Raw genomic sequence first — 23,584 nt, 5'->3', positions numbered from 1 at the left:
AGAAAGTATAATTCAGCGAAACGGTATTTTCCAAAAGATCAATGCAGGAGGTTACAAAATCACTCCGAATACAAGATCCGTTCAAACTCCCAACGAGATGGATCAAATGGATTTTAACAAAACAGAGAACAAAGCTGATGCGGTTTCAGGTTTCACACTGCACCAATCTCCAAGAAACTACCAGCTCTGAAGCTCTGACAGTGCATCAAACGTAATATTCAAAATTCCCTGAAGCTATGAAAATGCCCTTTCCATATACGTTATTTTTCTGATGCCAGATTTCTTCAGGTACTTCAAAGTGCCACATAGCAACAACGTGAATGCACAATCAGATGAGAATCCAGCCCAACGTTAAGAGAGTTTACAAAAACGAAAACAAGCGCTACTTTTCACACGAAATTTTCTAAATTTGGAACAATTATTTTTCACAAAACAATGTTATTTATGTGAACAGGCAAGGATTTCGTTTTTCTAATGAATAGAAATAGTATGCAGAACGTCTTGGCTTTATTCTAATACAGGAAATAAAATAAAACCCACAAAAGCAAAAGTGCTTTGGGACCTCTGACCTTCAAGAACATAAATGGAAAAAAAGACTAGAAGTGTGTCCTCAGACTAAAATATTTGAAAACGGCCGGACTGGAAAAGTCAGATTGGTGAAGACTGAATTCAGGGCTTTCTTCTGCTAATTCACACATTATTTGTATTTCAAGGGCCGCCAGACCACCTGAAAAAGTGGCACCAAAAATGGTTTTGGACTGAAGAAGGGGGTGATCAGTACTGTCCCATACAGTCTGGTTAATTCTTCCTTGGGGTTGTAATAATTCACCCACATGGCTTTGTATGAAAAAATCTCACATAAATATTCCGACTACGTAAAATGTTTTAAAAAGAACATTCAACACTGGCCTTTCGCTTTTAAAAATCATACCAAGTAGGAATGTGTCACACTGTTTTTATCAATTCTTTATTTAGGTAACAAGTCGGTTATGTTCACTGCATCGTATGAAACATCACAATATCATACTGGAAAGGTACTAATCAGTACAGGGCTGGATCAGAGTGGATAGTATGAACAATAAACCATTCTGCATTCTCCATTCCCTATCTTTTTACACCCTCCCCCCCAGACCCGGTAAAGGGACAGATAGCTTTTAACATCATCATGTAAAGCACTTTAACTTACAAGGCTAAAATCTAAGGAATAAATAAAATATATCGTGGCAATAATTCCTCGTAGACCAAAAATCAGGTGCACAGTAAATCAAATGGTCAGGAGAGCTGTCTGTATTCAAATGGGGGGCTCTCCAGAAACAGCCTCAGGAAAATGTTACAGAAAATATCATGAATTCCATTTCACACAGGACCAGATGAGGACTCGGTTTAACTACACACAGAGGCAATTACATCCTGCTGAAACACAATTTAAACATAGAGGAAAATGTTACAAAGCATCCACAACATGTAAACCATGTACAAATGGATACATTCAGTGCTTCTCCTACCCCAATAGCTTCTTTTAGATAAATATTTTACTCTTCATGTTCAGCGTTAATTGGATTTTCTACATGCAAAACTCAAAAGAATTCAAGAATTCAAGGTTATTGTAAAAATAGAATTAAAATAATAATCTTCAAGTACCTTATGTGACAGCCACTCTGTACCGTGCCCAATGTTATAAAATGAAAGGTTACTGAACCCATGAAAATATCTCTGTAGTATTTCCTTAGATCTAAAATAGATAATTTTAAATGTATTTATAGTCATTTCAATGTGATATTCTGAGCTTTTAAAATAACGTAAACAATGAAAAAGTATACCAAATTACACACAAAACTTGTATCTTAGAAGCTGAAAAAGTAAAACTATAGAAACCCACATGTAAAACAAAAATCACAATTTACATTATAAAGGCAAATCTCATCATTTAAAAAACTTTGCAGCAGTGAGATGTCAAAGCAAATTATAAATAGCCATAAATTAACCCATTTGGTTTCCAAAGGTTTTCTAGTGAGAGTGGAAGGGTGTAATAGATACATGCATAAGATTTGTGAGGGTTTATAATATTATTGCCAAATACACTTTATCTCGAAGCAGGCGACGTTACAATTTGGACATTATTGGAGAACCCAGTTTGGTAATACAGGTTAGATTAGAAAAAAATTAAATAACAATTAATAATAAATATTATATCCTAGAGTAAATTGCTCAAAGGAAATTTCAAGCCACAGAGCTGCAAAAAGGCTTCCAACTTGGTGAACTGGGAAGGGAACGTCCCATACAATTCTTTACTCTTACATGCTTATATGGTGTGTGTCTTGTCTAAAACAAAAACGAAAACAAAAACATAATGTATCTTCAGAGTACAGCTAACTATATTCCCATGCACCTGGGGCACAGTTTGTTATCTGTGGTGAAAGAACTCCGCTGATTCCTAGGGCCCAAAGTTCAATACAGGTGTAACCAGTGTGACTGAGGCTGGCCCAAAATACTGTAGTACAGCAATGCTACAAGTGGCAATTATCAGAAAACGCAAATATGAACAAATGGTGGGAAATGCTAATGATTTTCTGCTCATATCACAAAACGGTGGGAATCCACAAGAATATTTTTCCCTTGTATTGAAGAAAATTGTGATTAAAAGTTTTTTTCCCCCAATTTTCAGAATCAAAAGCATTTTAGAAGGTTTATAAGGCTACCATGGGTCTTCTAGATCTCCAGCACCCTACAGGAAGAGAAAAGGAAGAATATTATTATTATTTACCTACACCACTTCCGGGTTGGACTGAATTTCAAAAGAAAACAAAATTAGATGACCAAATTACCTTCCTCTGTTTGAAAAGGCACTTTTACAGAGAGGTGTGTGCAGTGTGTACTGTGTGTATGTATACACATGAGTCTAACTAATACAGACAGGAAACTGGTTGGGTTTTTTCCTCCCCTCTCCACCAAATGCCTTCCTTTTTCTCAAACCACTTACAAACCTTCTGGCATTGGAAAAACAGATCAAAACATGAGCTACATCCCAAGTTCCAAAGTTTCACCTTAGCAACTTTTAGTTGCACCTTAAGCAACTTTTAGATACATGATTAAGTATAAACACAGAGGAGATGAATTAATGTCCTACATTCACAAAATAACTCAGCTTTGGGGAAAAAAATGTTACCCATGTGACTCCTATTATCTTGAGAAACTATTTTTAATGAAAACAAAACTCGTATCTGCCACTCTTTAAAATATCCTGCAATTTTTGCATTTATTAATATCTGGTGAATATCTACTGCAGAGATGGCAGTCTTGCAATCTTTAAAACACTCATCGTGGCAATTTTCCGACACGTCTATATGTGTGTCCCTACTGTCCAAAGTTTAGTATTCTGCATCACAAAAAGGGGCTACGAAACAGAATGGATTTGAGTAAGCAAGACTTCTGAAAATGTCTTTAGTTAATAAAAAAAAAGCCAAGCCTAAAGTTGTCTAAATTTTATATAAATACAAGCAAATTTCTAATGGGCATTTTTCCAATATACCACACCGGGTTGTTTAAAAAAATTTTTTTTAATTTAAAAATAAGTACAACATGCATAGATTATTCCACATCACATGCTTTATTTGGACTTGAACACTTATAATTTCATTCTAAACACTTGGTTGACATACATTTTGATGTATGTAGTTAGGCTACACAGAATATACAAACCAAAGCTGTATCAATAATACACAGATTTTTCAGAAATTAGGTTTCAATAAAGAATACAGAGAAAGGAAAAATAACCACATATGCAATAGCTCAAAACTTCTAAAAATAAAACTACAGAGATGTAAAATATAAACAAGTCAAAGAACACACAAATTATCATCCTTGAAGAGAAAAAAAAATAGTAATAAAAGTACAGGCTGGCATCTGCCGTTCTTTGAGAAACTGAAATTACTAAAGAAAACACAAATTTATTACAAAGCTGACGATGAGTGTTCTAATATGTAAAATAATGTGAAGCAATATAATTCTACAGTAACAAGTTTTTCCACAATATAACGTAATCTCACTTAGCAGTAATCTCTAATCCTATCTGGTATGACTTTAACTACTGACGTGAGTTAACTGGCAGCCTCATTTCCGGCACACAAGATGAAATGACATATAGTTTTATTAAATTCAAAGTTCTAGAAGTAGTCCGCTTTAAGCTACCTGATAAAGGTGTATGCAAAGGCCTTCTGAAAAAAACAAGGCTCTGTGACTGTAATAAAACTACTTGCCCGGGGGTTCAAATAACAAAACGGTTCTATAAATGCATACATTACACTTCCTAAGTAAAAACCATCAAGTCGAAGATCACAAAAGCATTACCACGGAGTCACATCATATTGGTTTGCCACACAGCTTTGCCCCTGCATCTTCATTATAGCTGTCTAATTCAGCAAGATCACTTTTTGATTCAGTCTGGCCTTCCTGCATTGTCACTGGGCTTCCAGCATCACTGTTCGAAGTAGCAGCTGTGGCAGCTTGGTCAGCAGGGCTTTCTTCTCCCTCTACTTTAGCTAGCCTGTAACTAGTCAGCATCTCCTCCAGAAGTTGTCGGTAGTTTCCCCTATGATTAATTCTCATTTGCCTGAGCGCTTCCACCAATTTCCCCTGTGATCCACTTTCCTCTGCTTCCTCGGAGGCCTTTTTTTAAGATTCAAGACCCCAGTGTCAGTAGACAAACCAGGAGACCACATGTATTTCATAACATATCACAGCAAAGCACTCATTTCTCTACCACGAGTAATATCGGCTATGTGGGAAAACATTTCATTAAATAAGTAGCGCGTCTTACTTGTGTCAATAAAAACTTCTGAATGAAATATCAAGTCAATTTTAGCAAATTACCATTAACTAGTTACATCTTATTCCGCTCTGTCATTTGAAGCTCCTTCTGAATTTACTCCACTATTAGAATTCAACAACACAAGCATTTCCTACAACTGACTTACTTATCAAAGAAACACAAAGTAATTGGCTATGATGGTTTAGTACAAAAGGAAATTAGTGTTTCAAGCAACAGAAAAGGACAGAAAAGCAGGCCATCCACCAGAACATTAGCTTCTTGATCACTTCTACGAAATGACAGGTAGGAGAGGCTACACAAAATCTAAAACTGTATCAATTTAAACTGGATTTTCGGGAAATTTTAATTGTTTGTGGGCAAGAATTTTATTTCCTTTTTGCACTTAAAGATTTCAACAAAAACATTTCTAGATAAAAAGAAAGTATTTTAAGCATGATAAGAAGATATGAATAGGAAACTACTCAGCCCTTTCCTATTTTATTAAATTCTGGAAAACTTACAGGTTTCTACAATAGCAGCTGCTTAATCTTGTTAGCAGAACACGCTCTCACATCAAAGCGGGTCACGGTTAGGCTGACAGTCTAAAAGCAAGAACCTTCCATCATGTGCCTCCTGATGTGATGCATTAGGGAGTGTAGGGCCGTGTCCTGTGTGTTCTTGCCAAACATGTTTAATATAAATCTAATAAAGCGAGTTCCCAATTTACAGGAAAACAGGGAATAGAGGCCTGAGTTAAAGGCCACCACAAGGAAACGATCCTATGATCCAGAATGTAGGACATGCTATACAAAGCTGCCTCAGACTCTTTTTCAGTAACAAGGGACAAAAGAAAGTAGGGGCTTGGTTACAGACGCCATTAATATGCTTGACTGATAACGTAACAGCCTAATCAGACCGTCGCTTAAAATAACTCCTATAACAGTCATTCTAGGGACAACTGGGAAAATCTGGACTTGGCACTAGAGGATAATCTTTATTTTCTTAGGTATGATAACAGTATTATGGTTATAATACTATATTTATGGTGGGAAAGATATTCTCATTTTTCTTTCTTTTTTTTAAACTAAGCTCTATGCCCAACGTGGGGCTTTAAGCTATGACCCCAAGATCAGGTATTGCATGCTCTACCAACTGAGCCAGCCGGGCACCCATAATGTCCTCATTTTTAAGAGCTTCATGCCAAAATATGCCAAAATGATGTCTGCAACGTGCTACCGAAAGGTTCCGTGAAAGAAAAGGGGGGAAAGTAGTGAATATATACACACATACACACAGAGAGAAAGCCAATATGGTAAAATGTTAACAGTTGTTGAAGCGAGGTAGAAGGTGTGTAGGTGTCCACTGTGATCGTTTCAATTCTTCTATATATTTGGGAGTTTTCATAATAAAATGCTGGCAAAGTGGGGGCGCCTGGGTGGCTCAGTCGGATAAGCATCCAACTTAGGCTCCGGTCATGCATGATTNACAGTTGTTGAAGCGAGGTAGAAGGTGTGTAGGTGTCCACTGTGATCGTTTCAATTCTTCTATATATTTGGGAGTTTTCATAATAAAATGCTGGCAAAGTGGGGGCGCCTGGGTGGCTCAGTCGGATAAGCACCCAACTTAGGCTCTGGTCATGCATGATCTCATAGTTCTTTAATTCGAGCCCTGCATCGGGCTCTGTGCTGACAGCTCGGAGCCTGGAGCCTGCTTCTAGATTCTGTGTCTCCCTCTCTCGGCCCCTATCCCACTTGTACTCTGTCTCTCTCTCAAAAATAAATAAACGTTAAAAAAAACGGTTGGGAAAATAACGCCAAAAAAAAGGTTTTGATCTAGATGATCTGACATAAACTCTTAACCATCTCTGGAAACAGATACGCTACAATTCTACAACAAAGAAACAAAGTTATGCTGATATAACCACATAATAAATAGCAATGCTTATTTAGAAAAAAGAGAGCACCTGAATGCTTTGGGGGGGAAAAGTGCCCTTGTGGCAAAAAGCAAGAAATGCTACCGTGCATTGCATATGTTTTATGTGCATGTATATGTATCTGATCATTTTAGGATACTGTATGTAAAATGCCTGCAAAGAAAGGAAAACAAGTAATGGTAATGGACAGTGAAGTCACAGATGTTTTATTTTCTTTGAATTCTCCAATTTTCTACCTCAAATTAAAAGTTGTTCGACAGCTGATTTTTTTTTTTTTACTTTTTAAGAAGTTGTTATTTACTTAAGTGACCTCTACATACAACATAGGGCTTAAAGTCACAATCCAAAGATCAAGAGTCACGTAACTCTTTCAACTAAGCCAGCCAGGTGCCCCTCATAACTTTTTCTTAATTTGCAAAATTTACCGTGTGGAGAAAACATAATAAAATGTGCTCTGTTAAGATTTTTGTTATTTTTTTTCTCCCTTACCTTTCCTTTCCTTCTGTACTAAAAAACATGTTTCCCTATATAAATTTTCTCATTTGGATCTATTCAGGAAAGGTTAAGAAGGAACCTTCAGAATGCTTGCTAATCATAAACCTTATCAGTCTTTAATCAAGTTTTCCAAAAGGAAATCTTCTCCTGGTAGTATATCACAAATAACTTTTAATAGAGGGCATAAGACTCTTCCTACCTCACTCCCTGTGACCAGAACACTCAAACCCAAAACTCCCTTTTTATTAAAAACAAACAAACAAACAAACAAACAAAGACCAAAAAAGCCCTTCTGGTATATTGAAACAAATTCTGAAGTGATGATCAACCCTAATTTCATACCAGGACTGCCTGTGGAGCTTTTAAATTTATATGGATACTGAAGTTTTAGCAAATGATATTCAGACTCCTTGGGTGGGGGGGAGTTTTTTTAAACTTTTTTTTTTTTTAAAGATTTATTTAAGTGCCCTCTACACCCAATGTGGGGCTCAAACTCATGGGCTGAGATCAAGAGCTGCATGCCTCTCTGAGAGCCAGCCAGGCACCCCCCAACCCGAAGTTCAATCACATGGTATTTAGATTCACTGGGTTGGGGGGGGAGTTTTTTAAAGTCCGTCAGGTGATCTGATACATAGAACCTCTGATACAGACTCAACTGACTTGAACTTACTGATAAAAACGTTGTTATATTGGTTGTATTTCAATTTTGCGGGGTTCAAAACATAAAGCACCCCTGGCTCTCCAGTAACACCTGTTACTACAGCCAAGCGTCTAGGGCTCTGTGGAGGCTGTAGGAGTGCTAGCTCGGGAGGAGGAGTTGCTTTTATTAAAAAAACACATTAAAACCAAATCTGTAAGTCAAATCGGGATGAATTTACAATTGGTGGCATCACAGAGCCACTGAACTGAAAAGAACTTGAGCTAATGACCGCATTTAAAAGTCATTCTCTCTCAAGGCAAATTACATTTCCCTACTGTGCTGGATAAAAGATGAGGGATGAGACCTCTCCCCCCCCCCATTTCATCTGACTCTTCCCAACACTGTTCCACAACTCTCTTATGGATTTTCATTAATGTGAGAAAAGGAACCTACTGTTTGGCTACACTTTTTTTTTTCTTAACCTGAACTCCTATATACACCACATCATGATTCTACATCTATTACAGCAGCTACTTCCACCTTGGAACTGTTTCTCTAAGTCTTTCCAATTAGACTGTAAACTCTTTGAGGTAAAGAGAATTTCATATGCCTTTTTGTAATCAATGTCTGTGCTTGGAACTTTGTGCATATCACCTCATTCAGTCCTCAGAGGTACCCTACCTAATTGGTAAGGTACTGCAACACTTATTTTTATAAATGAAGAAATTTATAAACTCAGACTGAAGTTATTTATCAGTGTGAGAATGCCAGTTAAGTGACATAGTTCAGATTGTATACAGGCATAATTAACATCAATGTCCTTCTGAATACATGATGGTAACCGTTTTTTGTATAGCAAATGCCCCAAATAGACACTCAGTGAAGAAATACTGCTTAAAATTACTGTAGAAGTGGGTCACAAATTATTTCATATTCAAGTCTACAATGTAATTTCCTTGATACAGAGAGACTAATAAATTATAGGACCAAAAAAAAAAAAAATCCTATTAGATGAAATGGTTAAAATTATTCTGCAAACTAAATTCAAGGCAATTATGGAGAGGAAAATATAGAACTTTACCCTCTGTTTTTATTTTCAGGATTTCACTGTCATCTAGACAAACACAGTTTAAAAGAATTAAATCTCTCATGAAAATACTGCCTTACCCCAAATAAGACACTGAAATATGGATACTGAACAGAAGGGGGAAATTTTTAAGCACCTTTAGAAGATGAAATTTAACTAGCTAGCATTTATTTGCAGCACTGGTTAATGCAGTCGCCATAAGCAAAATCCTTCAAATGATTAGCTAAAACAATGGAGAAAAAAGTAAAGAATAAATATTTGCTGTGTTTTTGGTACACTCCTACCCTCTGCTTCCCAACTAAAAATAATTTTTTGAGCTAAAAATTCTCAACTATGAGTTCATGAGATAAAATGAACAATGACTAAGGAAGAATCTAACTGGCTGTTATTTGCAAGGATCATGTAAAATTTCATGAATCTGAAATAATTTTAAAGAATAATTTAAATGGTCAAGACCACAGAGCTTAGAGAAGCAGTATGTCCTACCAGCCTTAAAAACAGACTACAGTTCAGCATATTTTCAAATAGTATATATCTTCTCCATAAATATGTTCTGAGAAGTAAAATAGTAAAGAAACAATTTATCAAAAAACTAGGATTCACAGAGTCCTGAAACTGTGTTATAAAAATGTAAAAGCAGCTAGGTTTATTGTAACTGCTTTGAAATTATCAAAAGAAAGACTATATACAAAACTTAATGTGGAAACAGAATACGAAGATTCTTTTGAGCTTTTGTCTGGTCATTCCTCCCTTCTCAAAAAATTCAAATGCCTTAAAAAGACTCTCTGGATGAGGATAAATAAAAATGTGTACTATTTGAAAAAAGAAAAATAACTGATAAGGTATCGGGCTTGACTGCTTTAGTCTCAAAAACTTTATGAAACAGGTCCTCTTCAAGACTGGAATATCTTAAGACTTAAACAGGAGATTCACAAAAGAATGGGGAATGATTTTTCATGGATGGTAAAGAGATGAGGTACACATATATATGTAACCTCTAAATATCTTAGAGAGAAAGGTGTGAAGAGAAGAGTTCTGAAAATCCCTGTGACTTAGACTGAAATTCTGGCTGTACGATTGACTTAGCTTTGCAACCGAGGCAAACTACTTCCTCTCCCAGACTCTCAGGCTCTCCTGGGAAAGAAGGTGTTGAGGATATCACCTGTGACTCTATACATATCCAACAACTAGACACCTACAAGTCCCCTCTTTGCCCTTGGAAAATCATCAACATATATGACTACGTGATCAGTAATACACTAATTAAAAAGCATTTTAAGTCTTCTTTGAGGGAAGAACTTAACATTCTTCTATGGAAAATATAAAACTCTATAAATACACTTTCATAAAAATTAGCAACCTCAAATTATTTTTTTATTTTTTCAAATTATTTTTTAAAATATATGACTTAAGAATAGTCTTAAGCAAACAAATGGAAATTAATAAATAAATAGAAATGGCTCTTATTTAACAAGTCTTTACTGAGTTCTCACCACATGCCAGGCACTGTCATGGGTGCCGGGACTATAGCCATAAATAAATCAGATGAAGTTCCAGATCTCACAGAAATTTCTACCTCTAGTTATAAAATGCAATCTAGCATTTTTTTTTTTAAAGATCAGAACCTAAATCAATGAAATAGTCTACTTTTTAGTAATCTATATACCAAGAGTGGGCCTTGAACTCATGACCCCAAGACCAAGGGTCACATGCTCCAGCTACTGAGCCGGTCAGGCACCCCAACCTCGCATTTTGGAAGAAGAAAAGGGCCACCATCTCGGAATCCTGCCTAAGGACAGTTATATATATAAGAACAGTTCAGAGCAAAATGCAGTTTTACTTTTTCTGGTCCTCTAAGTGATTATTTTTTGGGGTCACAGGCTCCTTTGAGGAACTGGTGAAAACCGCAGACGTACCATACTTCTTGTTAAAAACTGCATATGTACACATAAACACATTTCCAAAACCTTTCTGGGGATTCACAGACTACTAAGAATTCCTGGCTCCTTTCCAAAGATTTTAATGGGGGGGGGGAATATGTCGATACTGCCTGCATGAACAAGTCTGAACATACTCTAAAAGGGTAAACTAAGAAACAAATTAGTAAACAATTTCAGAAGACTCTCTAAATAATGAACTTTCTGAATATGTTTTAAATGTTTTCATTTCTGACTTACATTCCACTCGGCTTTCTGAAATACATTATCCACAAGATTTTCTTTTAATATAAGAAAAATAAATGAATCTCTATTTCCACTGGTATTACTTGTAAGCATTTACAGCCAGATAATTCTATCTCTGATATGAAACAGACATCTTAGGAGCCTAAAATACAACTCGGATTAACTCTGACTAGCATTCTTCTTTAATTGTTTAAAGTGTTTAATTATTTGAGAGAGAGAGAGAGACATAATGTGAGTGGGGGAGGGGCCGAGAGAGGGGGAGACAGAATCGGAAGCAGGCTCCAGGCTCTGAGCTGTCAGCACAGAGCCCGATGTGGGGCTTGAACCCACAAGCCAGGAGATCAAGTCGGACGCCTATCAACTGAGCCAGCCAGGAGCCCCTCTTTTGATTTTAGTATCTGAACAAAATTTTATTTGTTATTTTAAAAAAACCAATTATTCTAAAATGTTCCAATTGGCTCTTCTGTATTTCCACCACTCTGTTTTCTCTCCCATTCTGTAAGGTAATTGTGGGCTCCTCTCACTGTACTTCCCGGCAACATCTAACTAACATGAGAAGCATTTAAGGAGCACATCTGTGCCCCACTCACTGCTACAGAAGCTTAAGTTAAGAGGTAAAAATCTTAATTAAAAACCTATAATGACTTCATTTTTCTTCCTGCTTCTGTGTGTGTGTGTGTGTGTGTGTGTGTTATTACATTTCTGTTACTGGTGATTATGGTTCAACATTTTTTTCTAAGGTCATGATTATTCTGAAAGGATGAAGTAATATTTCCGAAAAGAGGACTCTGGACTGCAAAAGCTAGTTTTTATAGTAAACGGGGAAGTTTCTCTAATCCACATATCTGTCTGATAATGAGTTTATGCTTATCACCTGATCTCTGCAATTATCTCACTGCCTGACCTCCAGCAGCCCGCAGCTCTTTAATCGAACACTGCACATGTTTCTAACAGATTAAAATACCAGAGATATTCCTTTGGGTCTAACATTCTTATGCTCCAAACAGATGGTGCCTCTTCTCTGTAAAATATAAGGTTCCAAAGGCCTCTCCAGCAATGCCTGGGCGGCTCAGTCAGTTAAGCATCTGACTCTTGATTTCAGCCCAGATCCTGATCTCTCGGTTCTGAAGCTCCTATCGGGCTCTGCATGGACAGCACAGAGCCTGCTTGGGATTCTTTCTCTTTGCCTCTCTGCTGCCCCTCCCTCCCTCTCTCAAACAAATAAATAAACTTAGAAAAAAATGGAGCAGGCGGGGGTGGGAAGGCTCTCCAGTCTCTCCAAAAGTACTTCCAGCACCCTAAATTCTTTTTTTTTTAATGTTCATTGATTTTTGAAAAAGAGAAAACAAGTGGGGCAGGGATGGGGGGGCGGGGGTCGGGGGCAGAGGATCTGAAGCCAGCTCTGTGTTGACAGCAGACAGCCCAATGCGGGGCTTGAACTCACGAACCGTGAGATCATGACCTGAGCTGAAGTCAGACGCTCAACTGAGAGAGCCAGCCAGGCATCCCATATCCTTAATTCTTTTTTTTTTTTTTTTTTTTTTTTTTCTATAGCAGCTCTCTGCCCTGGTCAAAACGAGGTCTCTTCTTGAAAGATGGCTTATACTTTGTTCTTGCCTCTCCCGTCCACTTGAACTATGACCCTCCTAATTACGTCTGTCTTTCTCACCATTCTTCCAATCCCCTCTTTCCTCTACAAATCGGACTTGCCAGGCAATCAGAGTACAGTTCACGTGGCAATTAATCACATTCTCTGTTCTGTTACTTCTTTCTATTCTTTAGCAAATGATGTGAAACACTGCATTCTTTTAACTTGTGTGTTTACAGGGACATGGCCAGCTGCACTGACGGTAGAGACAGGCCCCCGCCTCACGTTCTGTAGTCTCCCCACTGCCTCACTTCACCACAGGGTGGGCTGTACACGTTTCAGCTGCTCGTTACTAGAAAGCTTAGGCATCTCCTTAACTTACACAGTCATATAATAATCCTATTCAAGGCCAGTTTTTTATCCTGAGAATTTCTCTTCAGTTTCATGGCTCTGTTTATCGAGCTACTATGTAAATATTTTCTCTTTTTTAAAAGAGTTTCAAACATTAACCCTGTTAATTTAGGGTTATGAAGCACTTTTAAAATCGTATCTGGAGTAAACGTAGCCAACTTTTTTGAGAGACGAAGAAATTCGGCAAGGCATAATGCAATTAATTTTTTTAAGTAGGCTCCTACTCCAACGTGGGGCTTGGACTCATGATCCTGAGATCAGAAGTCATAGGCCCTATTGACTGAGCCAGCCAGTACCCCAAATTAATTTTTTAAGATTACACACAGGGGTTACATTTTCACACACATGAGGAAACAGGGGCACTTATCCAGCTAGTGATGAATCAATAACTATCTTCTGAGGGCTTCTGTCCCCTAACCATGGCACTGGATGCTGTGTGGCACCTAAACTCTAGCTGAAGAAATCAGCCTCTCTTCACTCCACCACCCAATGACGACTAACTTTTCAATCATGGCAACATTCTCTTCTCATTTGTTTGATTTAGGGTTCTCGAAGGGTATCACGTGACATTTTAAAATTAATTTTCATAGCTTTAGACACAATTCTTAATACTCTGAGGTGCCAGACACAAAAGAAAGACTCAGGACTGCTGCTCTAGACCAAGATATAAATCCCGTTACTAACGATATACAGCATCATTTTTATTCAACTCACTAAAATGTGTTAATCGTAAAATGTTCCTTTTTTGCAAGGATACTTTTATTGTTTAGAAAAAAGAAACGAGAGGATATTGTTGCATAATAACGCATACGGTGCGACTGCAAGGATACAGAATTTCTACCGGTGGCTGCCGTCCCTTTCAAGACCTGCCACCAGGGCCCAGAGACTTGGAGGGTGGGTCTATTTCTTCTCAACGAGTTTCATTACTAACTTGGGCTCCCTTAAATCTTTCAAGCATAAGTGTTAAAAATTAAGTAATTCGTTTATAGACGTCCGAAAACTTCAAAACCCTACGAGAAAACACTTATTTGAATTACTGATTTTGAAATATAGGGCAATTAAGAAAAAAAAAAAAAAGAAAGAAAAAGAAGAAGAAGGCACTGTTTTGTCTCCTGGCACTAAGATAAATCAAAAACACTACAGAGATGCAGCTGACAGCACATCAGTAGTGGTAAGGAGGGTAAAGGGACAGGGTTCTGCTCTGAGGAAGCACAGCAGGAAACGACAAAAATTGTTATCTTAGTGCAACACACATACCTACAGCGGCAACGTTAAGGTTAGAAAGAAATCATCCTTAGCTATTCGACTGGGCACACGGGGCACTGCAAAGTCAGGTCTTTAAAACAATAGCTCATCTCTCTATTACTACGTTCTAGTGATGGCAGCAGCCTGCGGAAGGAGAAACTGAGATACTTCAAGGCACATTCTTCGCCTCAGGATTCAGATTTAAGGGAGAAGGAGAAGGAAAGGCAGACACACAGGGAGGGAGGAAGTATAGCCCAACAAAAAGGGACTCGATGCCCGTTAAGTGACAAGTCTATCTACAGAACAGAGCTGTATCTCTACCTCCATTTCAATATATTTCCTTAAACTTGAACTGACTCCTTAACGTGAAAAGTACTAATACTTTACTGTAGATTTCATTATGTGAATGTATTACATCTAGTATTTACATTATAAAATTATTTAAAATGCTTAAGAAATGAAATAAAACTTACCCCGTCACTTTCTCTATGCGGATTCAGCCTACTATAGACAGCTTCAATAACATGGCGCCTAAAAAAAATTATGCTTCAGTTTTATTAAAATTGCATACAATTCTTAAGCTTGAGTATTTAAGATAAGACTTCATCTGGACTATTCTCGAAAGTTCATTGCCACACTGAACACTTGTCAAGAACATAGCTTCTACATTTCACGCAGAACTTGATCCAGCACAACCCAAAATTTGTTCTCATTCATCAAGGAAATAGGACCTTCACACCTTCAAAGCACACGATAAATAATTCCTCTAAAAAAAAAATCTCTTTCAGATGAAATTTTAAAGTTCTTCTCTAGTAAAAGAACCATCAACCCATTTTGTTTTTAAAGAATCGATACACTTCTTACCCAAAATTACTTAATTACTAATTATAAATGAACTCAAAATCAGTTCTTTTTGTTCTACTTACTTGCCAGCAAGACCTCCCCCAGGAGGCAAATTTGGGATATTTTCTGCAGATAAGATGCGCATGACATGGGCAAGATCAGGCATTCCTTCCTCACCAGACTTCTCCATAATTTCTGCAAGTTTTTAAAAAGAGTTCCTAGATTAACACGGCAACTCAGGATTTCACAAAGAGTCAAACAAGGGGTACTATCTGGTAGTATCAATTTTAAAATGTAAAAAAAGCAAACGTTATCTTACTAGCACACAAGGAACCAAAAGAATAATGTAAAAAGTTATGTGCGTACATAAAAGGAAAAACTGAAACAAAGGAAATGTTCTACAATAGTGACAGTGGAGAAAACTTTGGTCTAAGCCACTGAGTGAAATGGTTTATAATCACTAAGAATGATCCCTGTTAGCGCAGCTATACGGAAAAGTATATAGCTTTGGTCTAATTTTACATAAAAATACCAGAGTCATTATGACTATAATTAAAAAAAAGTGATAGATAAGAGTTGTAAGGGAAAGGAGAAAAACCAGAAATCGTTTTATAAGATTTTTTATTTTTAACTGAAGAACAGTTGATGTATTACATTCATTTCCGGTGTACACAGTGGTGCGACAATTAAGAGACATTATGAACTGCTCGCCACAGTTAAGCATCATCTCCATATGATGTCAGCACCGTATTACCGACTAGACTCCTTAGGCTGGACTTGTCTGCCCTGTGACTTCTTTGATAACTGGAAGCCTGTACTTCTTAATCCCCTTCACCTAGTCCTCCTGCCCTCCTCTGGCAACAACAAGTGTGTTCCTCATATCCAGGTGTCTGTTTCTGCTTTGTTTGCTAGATTCCACATATAAATGAAAACATAAGGTATTTGTCTGTCTTGGTCTTGTTTCATTTAGCATAATACCTTCTAGGTCCATCCATGTCATTTTATAAGGTTTTCGATACCTAACTAGTAATGTTCCACAACAATTTAAAATAAAGAAGGGAAGTCACAGAACTTGCTGAAGCTTACAAGAAAGTAAAGCATTTACATGTTCCATTTACAACTTATGGAAAACAGGTTTTTAGAACACGATAACTTGGCCCTCAGGGCGACTGGGTGGCTCAGTCAGTTGGGCGTCCAACTTCGGCTCGGGTCGTGATCTCACGGTTTGTGGGTTCTAGCCCTGCATCGGGCTCTGTGCTGACAGCTCAGAGCCTGGAGCCTGCTTCAGATTCTGTGTCTCCCTCGCTCTGACCCTCCCCTGCTCACACTCTGCCTCTCTCTCTTTCAAAAATAAATAAACATTAAAAAAAAAAAAAGGTATCAACTCCTCAAAAATCAGCCAGTGCCAACTGACTTGCAGACAACAAAAAAGCAGTGTCCTCAGCAGCCACCACACCTCACCAGGCCCTCACCTCACCGTGACCTTAACTTTTATCACTCCCATTCGACTCTGCCCCCAAGCCCTCTATCCCCAAAGGCTCCGTTCAGAGAAGCCTTCTCCTGCTTCTAGATCTTCACATGTACTTCTACAGTCTTTACACCAGTCCGACCAGCCTATTTTGAACAGTTCACTCAGAGTCATTCTTCAGGTTTCAACGTCTTATGTCATGTTCGCAAATGCATCTCTGACCCGAGCCTGGAGCAGGTGCACCGTGACACACTTCCACTGCGTACGATGTTTTCATGTACCCTAAGACTGCGGGCTTCTTGGAGGCAGGACTGTAATTTTCCTGCCTTATACGTGTATCGCTACAGTACAGGATTTCCCAGCCTTGCCACTACTGACATTCTAGACCAGACAAAAAAAATTTTAATGCTTATTTTATTTTTGAGAAAGAGAGCAAGCATGCACAAGTGGGGGAGGGGCAGAAAGAGTGACACACACAGAACCCAAAGTAGGCTGCAGGCTCTGAGCAGTCAGCTCCATGGGGCTTGAACTCACACACTGTGAGATTATGCGAGATGATGTGAGATTATGACCTGAGACGACGCTGGATGCTTAAGCAACTGAGCCATCCAGGAGCCCTGGACCAGACAAAGGTTTGTGGTAGAGGCTGTCTTGTGTGTACTACAAAATGCTAAGCAACATCCCTGGCCTCTACTCATACTAGAGGCTGGTGACATCCTCTCATTCATGACACCAAAAATGCCTCCAGACACTGCCACAATGAGAGAGAGAGACAGAGAAGGACGGGTGTGTATGTTACAGGAAGTATATGGAGAGGGAAGTCAAATGAATTACAATGTAAACAAAATGGGGAATCAAAGTAAAAGGTACTACGTGTACATAGGAGCTCTCCTGATTTTTTCCCAACGTTCCTGTAAGTTTAAAATGATTGCAAAATAAAAGGTTAAAAAATAAGTACAGTTGACCCTTGAATGACTCAGGTTTGACTGCATGGATCTGCTCATGAATAGATTTTTCTCCAATGCAGTACACCACTGTCAGTGTATTTTCTCCTTACGATTTTCTTAATAACACTGTCTTTCCTCTAGCTTACTTTATTGTAAAAATACAATATATTATAAGACATACAAACTATGAGTTAATCGACTGTTTATGTTATCAGTGAGGTTTCCAGTCAACAGGAGACTCTTGCAGTTAAGTTTCAGGGGAGTCAAAACTTACCTGTGCGTTTTCAACTGATGCGGAAAGTGGGGGGAGGAGGTGCAGATGGTGGTGTGTTTGTAACCCCAATCCCCACACTGATCATGGGGTTAACTGTAAAGTCAATAATCTTTCCCAACATCAATGCTAACTCTTCTCAGGGAGATAAAAACATATGGTAATGAATTCCTATGATTAACTTGGGAGAAGAGAATTAATATTAGTGGAATTATAGCACTTGATGCTTGTGCTAACCCCAGAGGCAAATTTCACTGGGCTTCTCGCTTCTAAAATATAACCAAGAGAAGGACAATAAAATAGTAGGCTTTTAACAGACTATTTTCAAATTTTTCTCTTTGGGGGTATAACAGACGTATTTGACTTCTCCTGGCCGATCAATTCCCACCCACTGGTCCAAGATGTAACAGTAAATCTCACGCAGACAGATGCTTGTTTTTTAAGGCCTTGTTTTGAAAATACTTAGTCATTTTTTCCCAATTCTAAAAGAACTATTTGATAAACAAGGGAGAATACTTTTCCTTTCCTTCTAAATTAAAACAAAACAAAACAAAACAAAACACCTTTCTTACTTACCTTCAACCCGTGATTCCAAGTGCTTATCCAGCTCTGAATCTTTTCTCACTGCTTCATCTGAGACCTTGGGAGCATTGGAAAAGCAAACTAGTACAATACTCATGTTATCTCGACTTCCCTGTATATTCAAGAAAGAAAAAGAAAGAATTAAGTTTCTAAAGTCCAGTGACTTATTATTTAATTCCAAACAGAGTTAATTACATTGAGCATTTACAGTTTATTTAAATCACCAGAATGCACACATTCAACACATTCATTTCCATTCTAAAGAACTATCTGAGGCATTCCCTAAAGAAACAAGATCTCTAGATCAGGGTAGGTCTGTAATTATTTTATGACTTTTAATTCTGTGCACCTATTCTTACCCACCAGAGCTCCACAAGTGAGGAAATGAAGGTATCTTTTTTTTTTTTAATGTTTTATTTATTTCTAGGAGAGAGAGAGAGAGACAGCGTGAGCAGGGGAGGGTCAGAGAGAGAGGGAGTCACAGACTCTGAAACAGGCTCCAGGCTCCGAGCTGGCAGTCAGCACAGAGCCCGACGCGGGGCTCGAACCCACGAACCGCGAGATCATGACCTAAGCGAAAGTCGGACGCTTAACCGACTAAGCCACCCAGGCGCCCCTAGGAAATGAAGATATCTTTATATGCATTACATCTTCTAAACTCTGTTTCCCGTTCAAGGCTACATATTCCTAAAGTGGCTTAAGCTCAAAATCCATCTTCCCAAACAAATGTGTAATTTTCACCTGGCTAATTAACCTGCATCAGAGCAATGCTAGCAAAACGCCACTGAATTTGATACAGCTGGAAAGTATTGATGATTAGGATACCCAAGACACTACACTGGACAATTCAGCAGAGAAGAAAACAGAGTATAAACCATTCTGAGGAGAAAGCAGCAAACAATGGACTGTAACTGGATGGCTAAAATACTACAGTCAGATATAAGAGCTTTTGAGGAAAAACCATCAGATTGTTAAACAGAATCACAAAGAGTGTCAGAGTCTGCAGAGGGGAGGCTAAAACTGCTAAGTTGAGGACAAACTTTACTGCTGCCTTGTTAACCACACAATCACAGACAAATGATCTGTATTTAAAAAGTAGACTATCACCAGGAAATTATGAAAAATCAATTTAAAACTTTCTCATTACTTTTCCTATAGGTATATTACTGTAACTGTGCTTAGGTCACCTGGGTGGCTCAGTCGGTTAAGCATCCAACTCCTGATTTCGGCTCAGGTCATGATCCCAGGACCACAGAGTCGAGCCCCACATCTGGCTCCATGCTGAGTGGAAGCCTGCTTAAGATTCTCTCTCTCCCTCTCTTTCTCCCCAACTCACGTGCTCTCTCTTTCTCTTAAAAAAAGGGGCAGTACCTGGATGGCTCAGTAGGTTAAGCACTTGACTTTGGCTCAAGTCATGATTGTGCAGTTCGGGCCCTGTGTCAGATCGGTGCTGACAGCTCAGAGCATGGAGCCTGTTTTGGATTCTGTGTCTCCCTCTCTCTTTGCCCCTCCCCTATTCACACTCTCACCCTCCCTCCCTGTCAAAACGGAACACTTTAAAGAAATAAAGAATAAAACTGGTGTTTGGAATAGTGACTTTTTCAACCCACTCTAAAAAAACTAAGTCAATGGAGGTGGTAGGTTATTTTGTCTGATGGTGCTTTCTGCCAACTCAAGTGAAAAAAGCCAAGGCCACACCCATTCTAGTCTTTTCATTCATTATGGCCAGAATCTAGGCAGGCACTGTTTGTTCAGACTTGCTACCTTTTTGAATCCCACATGACATAGCCAAAAAGACACAAAGATCTTGCAAAAAGTGAAGGCAATGGAGGCCAGGCCTAAGAACGCTTAAAAAAAAAAAAAACTTTTCTGGAAAGGGCACCTGGGTGGCTCAGTCGGTTAAGCATTCGACTTCAGCTCAGGTCATGATCTCACAGTGTGTGAGTTCGAACCCCATGTTGGGCTCTGTGCTGTCAGCTCAGAGCCTAGAGCCTGCTTCAGATTCTGTGTCTCCCTCTCTCTGCCCCTCCCCTGCTCACTCTCTGTCTCTCTCTCTCTCAAAAATAAACATTTAACAAAATTTAAATAAATAACTTTTCAAAGACTCACATGCTTTAATAGGAAGAAACATCAGATTCTCTGGGGGAAAAAAATCAAGATTTCCCAAAAATCAGGATTAGTCCAAATTAATTTCATTCTTAAACGAAACCCACCAAGACTGTCACAATGTCTTCATATCAGAAATACCACAATGGCTGTATAAATATATATAGATATGCACACATAAACACACTATAGTTCCAAATAGTCTCCCCCACCACCCAAAAAAAAAAGAGCACATTCTAAAGGATTTACCATATAAGTTCAGGTCAGGCAAAAGCTTTATACCATAGACATTCAAGACACACACACACACACACACACACACACACACAATTTCCATTAGGTTTTTATGTTATGAAAATTAAATCCTACTAACTGGAAAATGAGTTAACTGAAAGATAGTTTCAGGAAGTTTAAATATCAAAAACTAAAGGAAAGAATTTACATTTACACCTCAGTATGTGTGATTTCAAGGCTGCTTCTTCAATTTCTACATAAAGACTACTTTCCCCTAAGTACAACGTATGAGTGCATTTCAGTAAATTTTATACAGCAATTTAAAAAGATGCTTTTCTCTTTATGCCTCCTCAGTTTTCTAGAGATAAACTATCATTGCGTAATCAGTATAAATTTTTCATTAAGTTCAGAAATGAAACATGATAAAAACAAAACAAAATCCAGCTTGGTGAACTGAAGCAATTAGCTAGATATTTACAACTGATCCTTTCAGTGCCTCTTCTCTGTATTTTTTGACAACAGCACAGCAGTACCACTCGAAGGAGTTGGACCACTAACGGATAGTTATAGGTCAAAGCAGCCAGTGTCCCCGCCATAAGTAAACGCATTTAAATGGAAACAGAAAATAATTTGATGCAGTTAGCTTTAAAGCTGAATGCTGCCCAGTTACAAGGAAATGTCCTGGATCAAGTGTTAACATGGCATATGAAAATAACTTGTGAACAGAATACCACTGCCAAGGTTAGTAAATGAGTATCTTATAAGTAAACCATCAATATTCCTCATTATTTAAATCCTTTTTTTAACCTAGTACTGTGTTTATCTTATTGACATATTAAAAAACCAGCCAAACTTGAAGATCAGACCAAATTTTCACCTATCCATGAAAGATGGGAGTCTATGATTACTTCAAGAATACTCCCTTTAGGGCACCTGGGTGGCTCAGATGGTTAAGCGTCCGACTTCAGCTCAGGTCATGATCTCTCGGATCACGAGGTCAAGCCCCGTATCAGGCTCTGTGCTGACAGCTCAAATCCTGGAGCCTGCTTCAGATTCTGTCTTCCTCTCTCTCTGTGCTCCTCCCCACTCGTACTCTGTCTCTCAAAAATAAACAAATATTAAAGGAAAAAAAAAAAGAATACTCCTTTCTACCATTACCTTATTCTCTGAACCTGTATTTCTTTCACATACATTTACCTCTCTGTTTCACAACCATCATCTACAGAATTACAATTTCTTGAGGTCTATAAACCAGAGAATTATTCAGGCACTTACCTAAAGCTTTACCCTCAATGGATCCACAAAGATATTACCATCCACCTCCATCTTACAAAGATGTAGAAACTGCAACTTTGCCCAAATTTGCTCTGTGTAGTATGGTATAACTTAAAACCCAGCTGCCTGGCTCCAAAGCCTATGTTCTAATACTAAACCCACGGTTCTCCAACGGTGCACCAAGAAGCCCCAGGGTGCTACGATGTACTCCCAGAGATACTAAAAATGAGGGGAAATGTACAGCTACATTCCACACCTGTGGACACCCCACAAACTACCGTGAAGTAGTTGACAGTTTTAACATTAGATAATGCTATATTCCTCTCAATGACATCCTACCTCTTCAAAGCCGGGTTTTAAGAGCTGCTGTGATAAAAAGCAAGTCCCATTAAAAAAAAAAATCTATGTGATACAGGAAATGACAACAGCCGTGCCCAACGATTACAAGGTTTGAGAAGTTGTGCCATGACCCACAGGTACACGTATCTCATTAATATGTAACTGTAAGTTTCTTAATGAAATAAAATATTTTTCCAATGTATGTGTGTATTCTTTTGTTAAGACATATATACTCAGTAAGTTTGCACCTAACTACGTAATACTTGCATCTGTTAAGTATTAATATGGCTAAGTAGCACTGTGAAAAAATTACTAAGACTCTTGGGCACCACGAGACCAAGAAAGTTTGGGAATCATCATACTACAGACTATACTTTTACATTCAGTCCTTCCCTTCCGCATCCCAAACACCCAACCACACTCCATTCTAATACTATCCAAGTCTACTTCTGCATTATCTAGAATTATATTTTCTGAAAACTATAATGGAAAAACTCCTAAGTTTAGAGCTAAGGATACAGGTGCATTTTCCATATTACTAATCTGGAATGATGCTGCCTTTGGAAAATAAGTCATTAACTTCCCTTAATTTTATCCAACTATCAAGTACTATCTCATGTTTTAAAATAAAGATAACTGGGTGGTCCAGTTGGTTAAGCATCTGGCTCTTGATTTCTGCTCAGGTCCTGATCAGACAATGTATGAGTTCAAGCCCCACATTAAGCCTCACATCAGGCTCCACACAGACAGTGTGGAGCCTGTTGGGGATTCACTCTTTCTTCCTCTCTCTCTGCCCCTCCCATGCATGCTCTCATTCCTTCTCTCTCTCAAAAGTAAATAAAAATAAAACCGAAAAAAACAAAGCAAAATAAAATAAATGAGCTTCTGATAAGTAGCATATAAACTGAATTTAGGAAAATCAAACAGTATTTTTTTCAAATAGTATTTTAAAAGAAAAATAAAAGAGCAATTTAAAGGAACACGGAGTTTTACAATATTGAAAAATGAAGCAGGTGGCAGAGTAACATGCACAGTATGATCCACTTCTGTAAACAGTAAAAAACAAACCCTTCCCCCAATTTTAATAATCCTCTATGCTTGTATAATAAACACAGAATTATTTGGAAGAA

The 23,584-nt window shown here is 38.1% G+C and overlaps 1 protein-coding gene across 3 annotated transcripts in view; it reads right to left on the bottom strand.

Moving 5' to 3' along the window:
* PPM1B (protein phosphatase, Mg2+/Mn2+ dependent 1B) overlaps nt 1-23,584 on the bottom strand; it is a 93,935-nt gene that overhangs the window by 9,405 nt on the left and 60,946 nt on the right. The window contains exons 2-5 of one of the 3 annotated variants that reach the window (XM_077749389.1): nt 18,495-18,612; nt 15,316-15,427; nt 14,863-14,920; nt 949-2,725 (exon numbers count right to left, since the gene is read on the bottom strand). In XM_077749389.1, the coding sequence (XP_077605515.1) occupies nt 2,696-2,725; nt 14,863-14,920; nt 15,316-15,427; nt 18,495-18,612 (318 nt within the window). In that variant the 3' untranslated portion in view covers nt 949-2,695. Of the gene's footprint in view, nt 1-948; nt 2,726-3,584; nt 4,666-14,862; nt 14,921-15,315; nt 15,428-18,494; nt 18,613-23,584 lie in introns of those variants that run through there. The other 2 variants (XM_077749387.1, XM_077749388.1) reach the window with 2 other exon arrangements.

The sequence above is a fragment of the Crocuta crocuta genome, unplaced genomic scaffold (genome assembly GCF_008692635.1).
Source record: "Crocuta crocuta isolate KB4526 unplaced genomic scaffold, BGI_CrCroc_1.0 scaffold118, whole genome shotgun sequence".
In the NCBI taxonomy this organism is placed as follows: domain Eukaryota; kingdom Metazoa; phylum Chordata; class Mammalia; order Carnivora; family Hyaenidae; genus Crocuta; species Crocuta crocuta.
The sequence above is the reverse complement of the archived record's forward strand: the minus strand, read 5'-3'. Positions and strand labels throughout refer to the sequence as shown.